Below are 16,143 nucleotides of genomic sequence, written 5' to 3'. Positions count from 1 at the left end.
CATTACAGGTGCCCTCTTATACTCACAGGCACTTGGTGATGACATCATGGACTGTTGTCAACCAATGAAATTGTTGTCTGTACAAACGTGCTTCGGACAGCGGTTATGCTGATGGTGTTCCCCTTACCGTCAATCCAAGACGAATTGTTGAGTTCCACTTAAAAAGGGAACCACTGTTCTTAACAAAACTGTTTTGTATGTCAGGACACATAGATAAACATTGTTTAGTGATCCCATAGTAATAGATGCCAAGTAATGTCAAAACATCTTGGAAAAAAAGAAAAAAACTACCTCCTTACTCCCTCAGTCTAAAGCCACAGCTCCTCTTTGAGGATAAGAAGGACTGACAGAAGTAGTACAGATATTTATTATGGCCCATTTATTTTCCTGATACAATATTCTTGTAATCACAGAGTTCTTATGATACAGTAATGACTAGATTTAAGGTGGGGTTCCTTCATTAACTTGTAATTCTTATAGAGATCTTGCATTCATATTTTTAAAACAACTACAAATATAATATTTAAAGGGATATGGAGGTGTAAATGGCATTCTTCTTTCAGACCAATACAATCAGTTATATTTCAGACCAATACAATCAGTTATATATATATATATATATATATATATATATATATATATATATATATATATATATATATATATATATATATATATATATATATATATATATATATATATATATATATATATATATATATATATATATATATATATATATATATATAAAAAATTTCCTGGCTAATTAGAGCATTATAATGGCAGCCCAAAATTTGAAGCCCAAAAAAGTGCATCCATCCATTATAAAAGAAATCCACATGGCTCCGGGGGTTAATAAAGGTCTTTTGAAATAAATCAATGCATTTGTGTAAGAAAAATATCCATATTTAAAACTTTATAAAGTAAAATATCTACCTTCTGTTGGACCACCTTCTGTATTCAATTTACAAATAAAGTGTAACGCCTCTCGCAGTTCAAAATGCTTATGCCCAAAGTCATTGCCGTACCAGTTAAGTTTGTCATAAGTTGAATGCGGAAGATATTTATAACATGTATAAATGTTATAAATATAAATGTTAAATATGGATATTTTTCTCACAAAAACCCACCGGTTTGATTCAGAAGGCCTTTTATTAACCTCCGGAACCATGTGGAGTACGTTTATGATGGATGAATACACTTTTTGGGGGCGTCAAATTTTGGGCTTCCATTTACTGCCATTATAAAGCTTGACAGAGCCAATACATTTTTTATTATAACTGATCGTATTCACCTGGAAGAATGTAATTTACACCTATGATGGCTTGAGGACGAGTAAATCATGGGGTGATTTTCATTATTGGGTGAAATATCCTTTTAAGAAACTGCAAGTATAGCCTCCATTTGAAAATTAAAATGGCAATGTTTTTAAGTTCGCAAATATTAAAAACTGAAGCCTTAAAATCAGAAGAGACATGGTAAGACACAAGAGAGAAAAAAACAAACAAAATCAAACATTCAACTTACTTTATCAGACTTAGAGCTGCTGGAAGAACTGTGTAACTGAAACATAATCAAAAGAAGTTTCAGAATATTTCAGGACATTAGGGTAGATATGAGGGTCGCCGTGGAGGAAAAGCTTCTGAACAGAGGCTCTTTGAGATCGAGTTCTTTTTATGTTCTAGCTTGAGGCCAAACCAGAGTTTGACTGTTCTGAACCAAGGCATGTTAACTTAACATTTCAAACAAGTTGGCAGGTATATTTTGAAGATGAAAAAACAAAATGTCCTGTGTACACTAACTCAAACATGTTGCAGCCATGCATGATATTCCTTTAGACCAACTGATAAAGAATGGCGCTATCCCAGGAACGGGAATGGCGCTATCCCCCCAGGAATGGGAATGCTGCCTCATGCTGGTAGTAATAAGGAATATTCACACCAAATCTATAGTAATAATAATCTGTAAGACAATAGGGTTATAAATTAAGATCTATGGTCATGGTCTTAAAGAATTTGGACAAAAATATGAAAAAAATTGTAACAAATGTAAAAAAAAAAAAAAAAAATCCAAAATGATGTCTTTCAAGATGTATTTAGTACTTTAATATTATTGTAGATTTGTAGTTTTTTAGATCGCTAGGTACTTGCTAGATTTTTAGGTAGATAATTTGTTTTGAATGAATACACCTTGTAAACCTAATGTATTTTGATGCATAAGTAATCAAATTTCTTAATATATAAAAATACCTTGAAAGCACAGCAAGTAATTTTGGATTCAAGCATCTGCCATTTTTTAACACAGTAACTGCATTTATTGAATTTGACTAACTTGATCTAAGAATTTTGTCAGAGGGCATTATTAAATGACATCCATAAAGTGTTGGTTTAAATTATTTTAATTACCAGAGATTTGCATTGATATGTTTGTATTCCCTATACAGTTCGAAGCAGAAATAGAGTCATTGTTTTTTCGAGAGACAGTTAAAAATCACTACTGCAGAAATCTACCTCCACAGTCTGTAACCCGTTTTAATACACTATTATATTATTGAATCCAGCTGTAAGACATATTTGTTAGCTGTCTTTCCTTAAAAAGGAAGTAGAAGCTTTGCGGATTCTAAGCAAAAAAAAAAAGTAAAAATCATAATAGGGAATGTTTTTTATGGAGTCAACTGAGATGTTCACCGTTATGTTTACATGCACAGTGATACACTAATAACTCCCAAAAAACAGTTGAATTAACCCGTTGTTCCAGTTTACATGCAAACCAATAACCCAGCAATGCATGTAAACTGCATTTTCAAGACTTTAATAAACCAGTTAATTCAAAACAAACATTTGTCTATCTGTTGTCATTTGTATATACGATTTAATGTGTTAAGCCATTGGGATTGTTAAATAAAGCATTAAAGTCAGCTTTTTGACAAAGAATTCGGAAACGCTGATCTATTTACTGCGCCAAAAATGTAGGAGAATGACAAAGATATTTTTTTCGGGTTTTCTCGTCGCTTCATAAAATTAAGGTTGAAACACTGAATTCACATGGACTATTGAATTCTATTGAATGGACTATTTTAACAATGTCTTTACTAACTTTCTGGACCTTGAGAGCTCAGAAAGCACTCCGATTTCATCAAAAATATTAGAATTTGTGTTTCAAAGATAAATGGATAGTTCACCCAATAATGAAAATATGTCATTTACTCACCCTCAAGTTGTTCCAAACCTGGAGAAGATTCTTTCTTCTGCTGAACACAAAAGAAGATATTTTGAAGAATGTTTGTAATCAAGCAGACAGAGCAACCACTGACTACTATAGTATTTTTTTAGCCCTACTATGGTAGTTAATGGTTGCTCTATGTGCTTTGTTACAAACATTCTTCAAAATACCTGCTTTTGTGTTCAGCATAACAAAGAAATTCATACAGGTTTGGAACAACTTGAGGGTGAATAAATGATGAACTATGAACTAATGAAATCTCTCTTTAAGGGTTTGGAACGACATGAGAGAGTGATTAATGAGAGAATTTTCATTTTTGGGTGAACTAACCCTTTAATGAGTTTGCATGAAGGCAAAAACAGGGTTGGGGCAAAAATGTTGATCGGTTTATGATTAACCCATTTATGATTCTGATAAAGTAAAACTGGTAAAGCGTTTACAACCATATGCACTGTCAGCGTATTCGGATTAAGAAAGTGCAAGTAAAAGCACTCATTGTGACCTTAATGGTTCACTATCTAATCAAAATCAATCAAATCAAGTTGAAACACTCATTGGATGTTAGTGTGCTGGAGCAGGGTAAACTATCCTTACAAAATACCCTTATTATTGTTATATATTATTAACTATTACTGGAAACTGTTTCCATGGGTTGATAGTCGCTGAGACTTGAAATCAAATAAAATGTATGGATTCTTTGCCTTTATGCTTATGTCGTTCTATTAATACGAAGATAGTGGTGGCGAATGCCACTTTTGCTACTGCAGATAGATTTTATGGTGACAGCAACTACACTGTTCCAGAATGTGCAGCAGTCTCGACTATATACTGTATGTAATCACTCACAGGTCACATCTCCTCATCTGTGAACATGAAGGGAACCCAAAATCCCTTTATATGTGGAAATATATACTGAATATGGTAAACTACATCCAGGTCAAAAGTAGTAAATTGTTTCCTCACCTTTGGTTTTATGGGTTTGACTGTAGAAATATCAGTCCCCTCTGCCCTTTGCCTGCTGGAATCAAACACCTTCCTTCTCTTTGCCACTGTCTTCTGGCAGATCGGCACATGTTTTTTCTACAACAGATAAGGTGGACGGGTATCAATAACTGTGACAGCACTGCGTTGACAGGGTAATAATACCAGGTTTTGTGTTTACATTGTGACCTGTGAGAGATACATGCCTTGTTGCTAATCTGGATATAGCAACTGCACAACAATATAATTGGTTATTATATTGCTAGGCAACATGTACACTAGCATTCAAAGGTTTGGGGTCAGTAAAAAATAAATAAATACATTTTATCAAGAATGAATTAAATTAATCAAAAAAGACAGTGAAGACCTTATAATGTTACAAAAGATTCCTATTTTAAATAAATGCTTTCTATTCATTAAATAATCCTAAAATTGTTTCTACAAATAATTCATCAGCACAAATAATTTCAGCATTGATAATTAAACATTTTCAGCACCAAATCGCATTTAAGATTTCTGAACGATCATGTGATCCTGAGGACTGGAGCAATCATGTTGAAAATTCTGCTGTTCTGTCTCATATATAATTATATTTTTAAATATATTAAAATAGAAAAGGGTTGTTTTAAATTCTAATAGTATTTATTTCCTAATATTACCATTTTACAGACCCCAAAATTCTGAATGATAGTGTAATGTAACTTGTAAATAAACTTTAATTTGATAGGCAGGGAATGCTAACTAACCAATAAATGGTAACATATCACAGAATAACATTTATATATTATATATAATGTCTTGTTGAGATTTCTATGTTTTAAATTGACATCAACCATCAGCTGTCGGTTCATCATCCGTAAAGAATCACTTACAAGCACCCTTGGAAAAAAACTTCTTCCACATATTTTGCAGGGCACCAGCTCTTCGGAAACAGGAGACTCTTAAGACAAAAGACAAATATATAAATAGTAACAGAGATCATCGTGATAATACTGGAGAAAAACACACAAAGATGATAATGATCAAAAAATATTTTAGTCTGTTTGGGTGTGTCTATGCAGCCAGTTCACTCAGATTCAGTGGCTTTAGATTAGCTAAACAAATTAGATGTGATCAAGCAGCAGTGTGTGAAAATAGGTCACTCCTGTCAGTCCATGCAAAACAACTGATATGCTGAAAGAAGGAACTAAAGGATGTCAGTTTGTAGACAAAAATCATATTTCCTGACGGAGCTACAACAACAATTGACTGAAATGGAATTAAGTTTGTTTTAATACAGCCTTCACATGAATCAAATGTCACAACAAAATCACTTCAGCTATATATATATATATATATATATATATATATATATATATATATATATATATATATATATATATATATATATATATATATATATGTGTGTGTGTGTGTGTGTGTGTCTTAAAATAACAGTTAAACGTCAGTATTTTGCTACAAAACGTCATTCTGTTCCATGGTGATAACCTCAAACAACAGCGCAACGAATAAACAAAAGCTGCTCTCCATTATACAAACACACGGATTGAGTGTTAGAGGTTAAATACACAATATTCAAAAATATTTGCATATGCATCTTTTTCTTATTTAAAGCCTACCTTCTATTTCCTCCATCTTTTTTGCTTGGTAAGACACTAAGGACGATGCTGTAGCAACTAGGCTCTTCTGGGTAGCCGCTCCACATGCTAGTATCCTTATTTTTGATTGGTCTTTTCCCGTTTCCCCGCAGAAATAAACGCTGTGTAGTGCCTTCATCTTTCCGCTAGGTGGGACGTGGGAGGCGACCAGGCTGTGCTTTATAGCCTAGCCTACAGAAAGATTAATAATCTTCCACTAATATTTTATTATTTTTACTGGTAAATTTACATACCTAAGCTACTATTTGCAAAAGCAAAACACTCAAATGAGTCTATTGCAGATGCCACATTGCACCATATTGCTCTTTTTAAAACTCTGATAGTATCTTATTCACATGCCCCTGCAAAGCGACAATAAACATGTGTTTAGGACGGAGTCTCAAACAATAGAGTCTTTGTTTAAATACTGAACTACTCGATGTTGGGCCAGAATCCCAGCACATCTGCCTGGGCCGCCAGCCTTGGAATTTACTGAATGAAATCAGCTGTTTTATTTGAAATGGCACAATGTCTCACTGTCAAGTCATGGGTGATAGAACATAATGAGGAAATGTATTCAGAATAAATGCTCTCTCTTTTGATCGTGTGACTTCTGGTGAACCAGGATCAGTGAATCAACAAGGAGAGAAAGTGGCCATTTAAAAAAAAATAAAAAAAAAATAACAATGACTACCTACCCAAGATACATTTCAGCTGACTTTTCTGACTTTTGAAAGAATCGAAGTAACGGGTCACAAAAGAAACACGACTTACTGTCGCCACCTACTGGTGCAAGTTATGGCCAAAAACAAACAGTCACGCGAAACTAACCGAACAGGTTCAAAAGATTTGAATCGCTGAGATGAATCGAACTCCTTACCACTGCTGAGCATAAGCAGATACAATGGTTTTTAGATAATCCTCACATATCATCAGCACTCAGCTACGCGCATACGTCATCCCTTTCTTCTCCTCATGCACTGAGGCAGCAGCAGCAGCACCACTGACAGCACCGTCGCATCCTACTGAAGTCTTAACCAGAGCGACAAAACTACACAAAAACGTCCAGCTTAAAACAGGTACGATTTGCAGATTCGTTTGGCCTTATATATAAGCCTTCTGAGTCGTATTCTATAATAGATTTAGTCGCTCGTGTCCGTTTCATTAGCGTATGTGGTGTAGCCTGTCAGATTTATATAACCGGTGCATTCAAATAAACTCACACGCCGTATGTTGTGCTGTAGGCTAAATGAACGAATCGCTCAAGTGGGATTTGCACTTGTAGCTGGTATATTTGGATATGCCATGTTGATACTATGTTTTGATATGATGTTTCCGAGTGCACGTGACGTACATGTCAAGGACGAGAAGAGTTGCCCTCGCAAACGTTTATATTTCTGTATTTTCTTAAGTGAACCTCATATAAACTAGTGCATTTTTCCTCTAATAATTCATAAACCTGTATAAATGTCACGTGTGTGTGTGTGGTCGTTTAAACAAAGGGGAACATTACACATCACACAATAACATTACATTTAGCCAGATATGTTTTTAGTTTCAGGTTGGTTTCAATTAATACGGTGATTTATATTTTGAGTTTGCGGCATTGAAGAGTTTAGTTATGAATAAAGCATTTTTCATGGTTATCCCTTCATTATTATGATGCACATTATAAGAGCTTGTATGTTGTTGTTTTTTGTTTTTGTTTTTTTTTATATTCTTCATCATATATAATTTGGTTGGTTCATTTGCAGTGCTTGTTTGGAGGTCAAAATTGGATTGATTTGTGGAGGCCTTGGTGGCACTGATTTCTGAAACATAATAATAACAGGTCACACCACTTGCCTTTAGTTATTAAAACTGCAAAAAATGATAACTAGAATGGGAATTACTATTTCATTTGACTATATTAGTCTATAAAATACTATATTAGTATTAAATAGCGACATTGCCTTATCACTTACTCCCCCTGTACCTCACTTTCGTTAAAATTAGTTGCACTTAAGACCGAAAAAAAATATTTTATCATCGGATATTTATATAGAAAACAACAAATTATATTGAACACTTAAAGATTATTTGATATATCAAATGAATTCCTATCCCAGGACCCAGCATCATTGGTGTGCACATTATGCAAAAACGAGGCACACCCTTATCAGCTTCCTATCTACTGAACCTCTATTGCTATGCTATATCTGTTTTTTGGACTGTTTTGTCCAAACTGTTGCACACGGTTTGGAGAGTGCATTGTTGGATTGCACAGAGGTCTATCTAGGCTTAGGCAATGTAAAGTGTGTGGGACGACTGTTCTGCATGTTTGTCACTGTTGCCTTGAGGAACTGCTCACTTACGTCCATATTGATTTTCTGGAATTGGACCTGCACTCCTATGCCTAGTGAGCTTTAAAAGACATTAAAGTCTTTAATTTCCCATCAATATATAGAAATAAGACAATTCATGCTTACCTAAAGAGACATTTTAATAGAATGTGATATCATGGTATATTATGTACAGTGGCGATAAAAAGTCCTACAACTGCCCACATTTTGCTATTTTAAAGGTTCGGAATTTTGTTTTGGAGGTCTCCAATAGAAAAAAAGAAACACTTTAATTTTCTCGTAATATACATTGCAAGCAGCACTACCATTTTTCTGTGTCTGAAAGGTTCGATTAAAGCTGGGGTGGGGAATGTTGATCCAGAAGGGCCACTCTCTTGCGGAGTTTAGCTCCAACCCTAAAAAAAAAAAACACTCACCTACCTGTAACTTTATGCTGCGTCCCAATTCGCCTATACTACGTCCTAAAAGTATGTACTCTCTTTGTGAAGAAAAAGTATATACTTTTGAGTGTGTAGCAGAAAAGTATGCAAGCTTCGGGACATACTACTTCGTCATTTTTAACGGACTCTGTCGCTTAGTTACGTGCATCCCATCACCGTTCAACTGCCCTGTCAATCATCGTCAGATTCGTCACAGCTAAAATCCTCCACATTCAGTTTAATCTCCTACCGTATCGGAGATAAATGTAGCCGCACAATGATTTGCCATGTGTGGGTCTTTAATGCAGAGACTCTCCTCATGTGTTTGCGGTTTAAATATAATGATGCATTTAAAAGTTAATGGCCAAACGTATCATTACAAAAGTTCACAATGTTCACAGTGAAAAATAATGTGGATAGCACTGAATAAAAATATTTTCGTCAGGTTAAATATTGATAATTGATCACTCAAACCTTTATCTAAACCTCTCAACTTAACCGTCTGACTCGCACATATGTCATGTTTGTAGTTTTTTAACACTTTTTATCTGTGTTTGTAGTTCTAATCAAATCCTCGTCCAACTCGCAATGGGTTGTGGGCAATATCAGGCTTTAAGAGTGCGTATCGATCCACACTTCGAATTCTGACCGGAAATAGTAAACCATCCGGGTATCTTTGGAATACACTTTTCAGCATACTACGATTTGAGACATACTAATTCTGTTTTCAAATAGTATGCGAATTGGGACGCAGGGACAGTAATCCTGAAGACCTTGATTAGCTTCAGGTGTGTTTGATTAGGGTTGGAGCTAAGCTCTGCAAGAGAGTGGTCCTTCTGGATCAATGTTCACCACCCCTGGTTTAAAGGTCCAGTTCTTCGCGATTCCATCTTTCAAACTTTAGTTAGTGTGTAATGTTGCTGTTGGAGCATAAATAATACCTGTAAAATTATAAAGCTTAAAGTTCAATGTCAAGTGAGATATTTTATTTAACAGAAGTTCCCTTTCAAAGCCTACAGCGAACGGCCAGTTTGGACTACACTCCTGCACTTCCTTGCTTGAATGACGTCACTAGAACCGTTTGTTGACTAAAGCTCCGCCCACAAGAACACGCAAAATAGGGGGCGTGGTTTTGTTGCTCTCCCATGTGGAGAAGAGCGTGGATTCAGCACTTGCATCTCCCCGTTATGGTAAGAGGCGGGACTTTTCCGGGCAAAGTGCGCTAAGCAGCTGTCCAATCACAACACGGGAAGCGCTGGCCCAATCAGAACTCATTACGTATTTCTGAAGGAGGGACTTCATAGAACAAGGAAATCATCAGGACGTTTTTAGGACGGAGGAAACAGCGCTGTACAGATAAGTCAATTGTGTGAAAAATACTGTTTTTTTACACGTGAAACATGAACTCATGTTATATTGCACACTGTAAACATAATCAAAGCTTCGAAAACACGTGAAGAACGGGACCTTTAAAGTATCCAGTCTCTCTAAACTCCTCCTTTCTGAGTGACTACTCTGCTCTGATTGGTCAGATGGCCCAGCCTGTTGTGATTGGTCTTTTTGCACTTCCAAAATGCAGTCCTCATCTTTTGAAAATGCATGCGAAGTGGATTTGCTCTCGCAGCGTAGAAAACAGCGTCTTCTCGACATGTCGACAACACAAACCAAAAATTTCCAGGCATCAACTACAACTACAGTGTTTGAGGGCGGGTCAAAAGCCTGTGAAGACCACAGAAGCGCATTGTGCAAAGTTGTTGCAAACCATGTAGGTTCGTGCTGGAAGTAAGACTGTAATTACTGACGACTCCTTTCAGGCACTTCAGAATCAGTTCTTTCTTTTGGGAGACAATAACTTTATTCATTTTGCACTTTGATATTTGAAACTTTGCAGACCTGCTATATTACACACAACATGAAAGATAATCCCTCCACCCCCACCATTTTGTGTATTTCTGTGTATTTTTTACGTTTAAAATAATAGCTCAAGGTAATCCCTCCACCCCCCCACCCCCACACACACACACAGAAATTGTCTATGTGTGTGTGTGTTTTTTTTAAATACTGTTAAACAGGCCTGTAATGATGACCTCCTTATGGGTGTTTCACCACAGCAGCACCATTTTGAAGGCAACAGCTGAGAATGACTGTACTGAGATGATAGCATGGGCTATATATAACTCTGAGCTCAGGGAGGACCGTCCTTGCATATCATGAGTGATATTCAGTTCAATAAAATTCTATAATCTTGCAGATCTGTGCCACATATGTTTTGACGTGTTTGACTCGAGGATTAGAGCATTGAAACATTTTATGGGACATTTTTTTCCACACAACATACAGAGGAATCTCAGATAAGAAAGAAATCCAGAAGGACAATTTTGAAATGCATGAGATCACAAATGTGAGACACAATAAACAACTGTCCCTTATCCAAGCTTATCTTCTTATCTAGGCCAGATTATGGCTCCTTGTATAATCTTAACATTGTTCCATGTTTGGGATTCCTAATGGTTAGAACAGTCTTTGTCCAAACTCTGATCAGTAATTGAAAGAATTTGAAAATGTATCAATAAGGAGTCACACTTCCATTCAAAGATGTTGTTCACACTTTACATGGTTTCATTTATTAAAACCAGTGAACTACATTAGTTAACATGAACAAAGCGTTGAAATAATTCTTAAGCATTTATTAACATTAGTTCATGTAATTTCAACATTTACTAATACATTGTTAAAAATTAAAAGTTGTATATGTTAATGTATTTGAATGGGTAAGCTAACATGAACAATGAACAGTTGCATTTTAATTAAATAAATTAAACAAAGATTTATAAATACAGTAACAAATGCATTGCTCACTTTAGTTAATGCATTACATGTTAACAAAGATTCTATTAAAATATTATTTTTAATGTTTTTGTTTTAATGTGTAAAATAAGTATATTATACTCACCATGGCTGTATTTATTTGATCAAAAATTCAGTAAAAACAGAAATATTATTACAATTTAAAATAGATATTTTCTATCTGAATATATTTTAAAATGTAATTTATTCCTGTAATGACAGCTGATTTTTCAGGAGCCATTATTATTCAAATTTAAAGTCACACGATCCTTTAGAAATCCTTCTAATACGCCGATTTGCATTGTGCTGCTTAATATTTTTGTGGAAACCATGATAAATTTGTCCAGGAGTTTTTGATGAATAGAAAGTTCAAAAGAACATTTGTTAGAAAATCTTTACTGTCACTTTTGATCAACTTATTGTATCCTTGCTGAATAATAAATTACATTTCTTAAAGTTGCACTATGTAATTTTTCTGTCCGCTAGAGGGCGCCTATTCAAAACAAAGGCGTAGTTTGATGATGCCAAGTTTGAGGTCAGAATCTCAGGACATGTGGTCTTTACCTCACAGCCGGTGAAAAAGAATCGTTATAGGACTGAATAGTGAAAGTGCAGAAATCTTCATGAATGCTGTTATTAATGTTACTATTAGGGCTGTGCAATATATCAAAATTATCAAAATATCGCAAATATGCATATCACAACGACACGCAATATCTGAATGACTTTAATAGGCTACTTCAACATTGTGAATATACACACACAGTTATGTCAAAACGGTTGTCTTAATGAGTATTCATGTAAACTCAGTCGGTTATGCTTTAAGTGAATTATATCAGTTGAGGAAAGAAGCCAAATGCATGTCAATAGGATCCGTGCATTAGCTCTTAAAGTGACAGGCGGCTAATACAGTAAACTTGCCGCTTTCTGTCAAACAACTAGCCTGACAAGCCAGACCCACATCAAGATGTTTGGTCTGGAAACTCACCATTGACAGGGCTCAATCCGAGGGGCGGGATAAACGGTTGTCTTTCAAACTCCCTCTGCACGCGATAGGATAGCGCTACACCAACCAGAGCAACGAAGGTGAAACAGAGCTCGTTGACAGATTAAACATTCACCGTATCCGGTCGGCTAAACTCCGAACACATCTTCCCTTATTAAGAATGAGTTCAGTGCCGTTCTTTGTTCTTTTCTCAGAGAAAAGCTTAACTCCAAGTCTTCCAGAATCGCAGTCAAAGCTGATTCGAAAGACCGCCGCTGTTCGCCAGTTTCTGTGTTAACTAGACAACAGAAGCACGCAAACGCAACTCGGCCGTCGTCATTATGGCCCCACCCACCGACTCTATACACAATGTGATTGGCCCGTCCAGATTATGAGGAATACAGCTCAGAAGGGTATTGAGAGTTCCTAGACGACACTTGCTGGCAGATTGAATTTGCTGCCGCTAGGGTGCGTCTAGATTTCAAGGCTATCAAACAACAAGAGAAAAAGAAAAAAATCACTCAGTGCTCTTAGCTGAATAAACTTTGTGGCTTTATTAAGTGTATATTTAATTCATGTGAAGAAGTGTTTTTAGTTCTTAATTTTAATAACAAAATATAATATTTAAATAAAAATAATCATCCACCCCTAGATCATGTGTCTTTGTTTACCTGGATGTTCAGTTTTAGGTTGATATAACTATATATTAGGAAGTCAAACAAAGAGTTTTTGGTATTTAAATATTGGCATTACATTTTTTGTTTGTTTAAATTAAGTTAAAATTATATTGTCATATTTATGACATACAGTTTTGCTAAAACGCTGCTGGTCACTTTCAGAAGTTGTAGCGATGCTTTCTTTACCCAGAAAGAATGTTTTACTGTCTCTTTACCCATAAATGGTATCATTCAGTGAGAGTAAAGCACTTCTGCCAACAACAAAAAAAATCGAGGGTAACGCAGATATGACGCAACTGACAGGCGACTCCCTCAGGCGTCCCGGCTCCTTGGTTAAAATATCAATTTTCTCACAATTTACAAATAGTTGAAAACATTTGGGATATATTGTAAGTACTCAGCTAAACAAAATATATAACTGGCCTGGTGGTTTTTGGATATTTTACTTCAAAAATCCTATAGTGCACCTTTAAAAAAAAACTACTTTTGAATTGTAGTGCACATTCTAGCTGTATAATTTCTAGATTGTTGCATATTTCCTATTTACAAAATATGCAACAATCTAGAAATCTAGTACAGAACTTTAGCAAAGAAATATTTTAAACATGAATGAAGTAAAACAGGAATGTCTAGTATTAAACCAGTGCATCATTTTAAAAAATACATTGCAATTAAAAGATCATTTTAAATCAGCACTGAGTATTATTTGTGTTCCTTGCACTCAAGGAAAAACAAGATTTCCTTTAGCAGGTATTAAGTGTGCTTATTTCTTAGTCACAAGTTTTTCATAATGTCTCACAGCAAATCTGTGTCAAATAAAACCATCTCTTTCTGTCACAGGCACTGCTATGTTGAAACGCGTTAGATATGACTGATGTCGAGGTGACATATGAAGACTTCATCGCCTCTGCAAGGACCGGCAGACGCAATGCTGTTCACGAGATACTGGGAAGCCCCGGCGGGCTGGACTCTAGCGGACTCTCTCAAACTCTGTCTGAGCTCAATATCAGCAAAGCAGGTGAGTGAAGTCCCCTTAACTTATCGGTGCTCCTTCAGAAAGAACATGGAGTGTCATCAAAACACTGCAGTAATGTAATATGGTACTGAGAGGCAGGCTGGCAATGAATAATGTATCAGACGAGCCTGCTTTGGGCAAACTGGAGAGTTTAGAGGGCCTGTTAGTGGTTTCCCACACCACTCAAGTATCTGCTTATGTTGGACAACAGCTCTCTAGTTTTCATTAAAACCATCAGTCTTTTGTTTTTGTTTTCACTAACAAAACTCTTTTTCGCTCTCAGAGAGAAATGATGGAGAGAAATGCCAGAGCTCGGCAGACTCCGAATCGAAGCAGGAAGAGAGCAAAGGGGATGGGACATAACAGACTTCAGTGAGAGAATCAGGAAAACCCCCTCTAGTGGCTGGTTTTATCAGCATGGAGGGGTTGACAGTGAAAATAGCGACGCTCTGAAGGATCCGGATGGAGGAGACTTTGCTTTGAGGAAGCTACTGTGAAAGGCTGGCCCTTAAGAATCATAGCGCTGCTGTTTTACTACAGCGATCGCTACATTAGCTGATGTAGATATGATTTTTTACTTAGAAATCCACTCTAGTTAGTAGGTTCCTAGAGCGACTGGTGGGATTTGAGTCGGAAGCAGTCACATTAGAATGATGAAGACACACTTGGGAGACGAGCAACACCCAATGAACTTGTGATTTTTGGATTCACCAAATAACTGCCAGAGTAGTGCAGCTAATACGCACTCACGTCATTTTATAGGTGTAGTGTTGTAATAGTAACATCAGATTTTGATATTTAATTGTGCTTTGTGTCTTTGATATCTTCAGTTTAAGTTTTCACTGGGTACACATTGGTATATTCGAATAATATAAGTGCTGCACTCTTGTGAAACACTCTGAATTCTTGAAACACTGAATTCTGATAAACTGTCTATGATGGTTTTGCATGACACTGTTCTTGACGGAATATGTGTATAACTGTTCACATCCCACAAATTTGTGATCCGAACATTTGCAGTGTTTGTGATGCTACTGTGTGTGTTTTATGATGAAAATTACTGTATAATGAAATCTGGCTTGATTTGAAGTCTGACTGACACTGCCTAACTCCTTTGAAAATGTGTTCTATAGAGCTTGCCTTACCAAACTCTGCCCATATTTTGTCTTCCAATCATTAGCTCTATGTCCTCAATTTTGCATAAATATATTTGATATTTTCATCTGTGGGTACATCAAAATTTGAATAAATTCAAGAAATATTTGGGAAAAGTTGTTTAAAAAAAAATCTATTTATTTATATCATGCATATATTTATTTTATTATTAATTTATGTTAATGTGTTAATTTATTTTGATATTATATCATATTAATTACGTCATATTATACCATATATTATATTTATTATATTGTCAACAACTATATATGGCAATGTATCAATGAATATTATATTATATTATATTATATTATATTATATTATATTATATTATATTATATTATATTATATTAAATTATATTATATTATATTATATTAGCCAACATCATAGTATATGCTCTGACTAAATTTAGAAAAAATATATTTATTTATAATGTATTCATATATTATATTAATAATATTATATTTATTATATAGTCAACAACCATATATTCTCTGCACTAACTTAGACACTGATTAAGACATTGATACTGATATTCAACTAGATGGCAATGTATTGATGATTATTATATTAATTATATTATATTATATCATATTATATTAGTCAACAACCATATACGCTCTGTACTAACTTAGACACTGATTAAGACATTGATACTGATATTCAACTAGATGGCAATGTATTGATGATTATTATATTAATTATATTATATTTTATCATATTATATTAGTCAACAACCATATACGCTCTGTACTAGCTTAGACACTGATTAAGTCAGTGATACTGATATCCCACTGGATGGCACTGTTCACTCACAAATCTGTTTGCTGCTCCACCTAATGAGTGATTGAAGCCAGTGATC

At 35.2% G+C, this 16,143-nt stretch overlaps 2 protein-coding genes across 4 annotated transcripts in view; one reads left to right on the top strand and one right to left on the bottom strand.

Annotated features, from left to right (window-relative positions):
• Nucleotides 1–6,854, bottom strand: part of zc2hc1a (zinc finger, C2HC-type containing 1A) — a 29,615-nt gene extending 22,761 nt beyond the window's left edge. The window contains exons 1-5 of one of the 3 annotated variants that reach the window (XM_067434349.1): nt 6,721–6,854; nt 5,823–6,027; nt 5,076–5,143; nt 4,186–4,302; nt 1,528–1,563 (exon numbers count right to left, since the gene is read on the bottom strand). In XM_067434349.1, the coding sequence (XP_067290450.1) occupies nt 1,528–1,563; nt 4,186–4,302; nt 5,076–5,143; nt 5,823–5,979 (378 nt within the window). In that variant the 5' untranslated portion in view covers nt 5,980–6,027; nt 6,721–6,854. Of the gene's footprint in view, nt 1–1,527; nt 1,564–4,185; nt 4,303–5,075; nt 5,144–5,822; nt 6,028–6,720 lie in introns of those variants that run through there. The other 2 variants (XM_067434350.1, XM_067434351.1) reach the window with 2 other exon arrangements.
• Nucleotides 6,777–15,396, top strand: pkia (cAMP-dependent protein kinase inhibitor alpha). The gene is made up of 3 exons (XM_067434352.1): nt 6,777–6,919; nt 13,951–14,128; nt 14,409–15,396. The coding sequence occupies exons 2-3, from the start codon at nt 13,978–13,980 to the stop codon at nt 14,486–14,488; spliced, it is 231 nt and encodes a 76-aa protein (XP_067290453.1). The 5' UTR covers nt 6,777–6,919; nt 13,951–13,977; the 3' UTR covers nt 14,489–15,396.
• The last annotated feature ends 747 nt before the right edge of the window (nt 15,397–16,143 follow it).

This window comes from Pseudorasbora parva, chromosome 24, assembly GCF_024679245.1.
Source record: "Pseudorasbora parva isolate DD20220531a chromosome 24, ASM2467924v1, whole genome shotgun sequence".
In the NCBI taxonomy this organism is placed as follows: domain Eukaryota; kingdom Metazoa; phylum Chordata; class Actinopteri; order Cypriniformes; family Gobionidae; genus Pseudorasbora; species Pseudorasbora parva.
Note: the sequence above shows the minus strand (reverse complement) of the source record. Positions and strands in the feature narration are given on the sequence as shown.

What these genes read in the sequence shown, in the direction of transcription:
- pkia (XM_067434352.1), top strand. Translation starts at nt 13,978, where the DNA reads ATGACTGATGTCGAGGTGACATATGAAGACTTCATCGCCTCTGCAAGG. An exon ending in GCTCAATATCAGCAAAGCAG is followed by an intron (nt 14,129 to 14,408) that starts GTGAGTGAAGTC and finishes TTTCGCTCTCAG; the next exon opens with AGAGAAATGATGGAGAGAAA.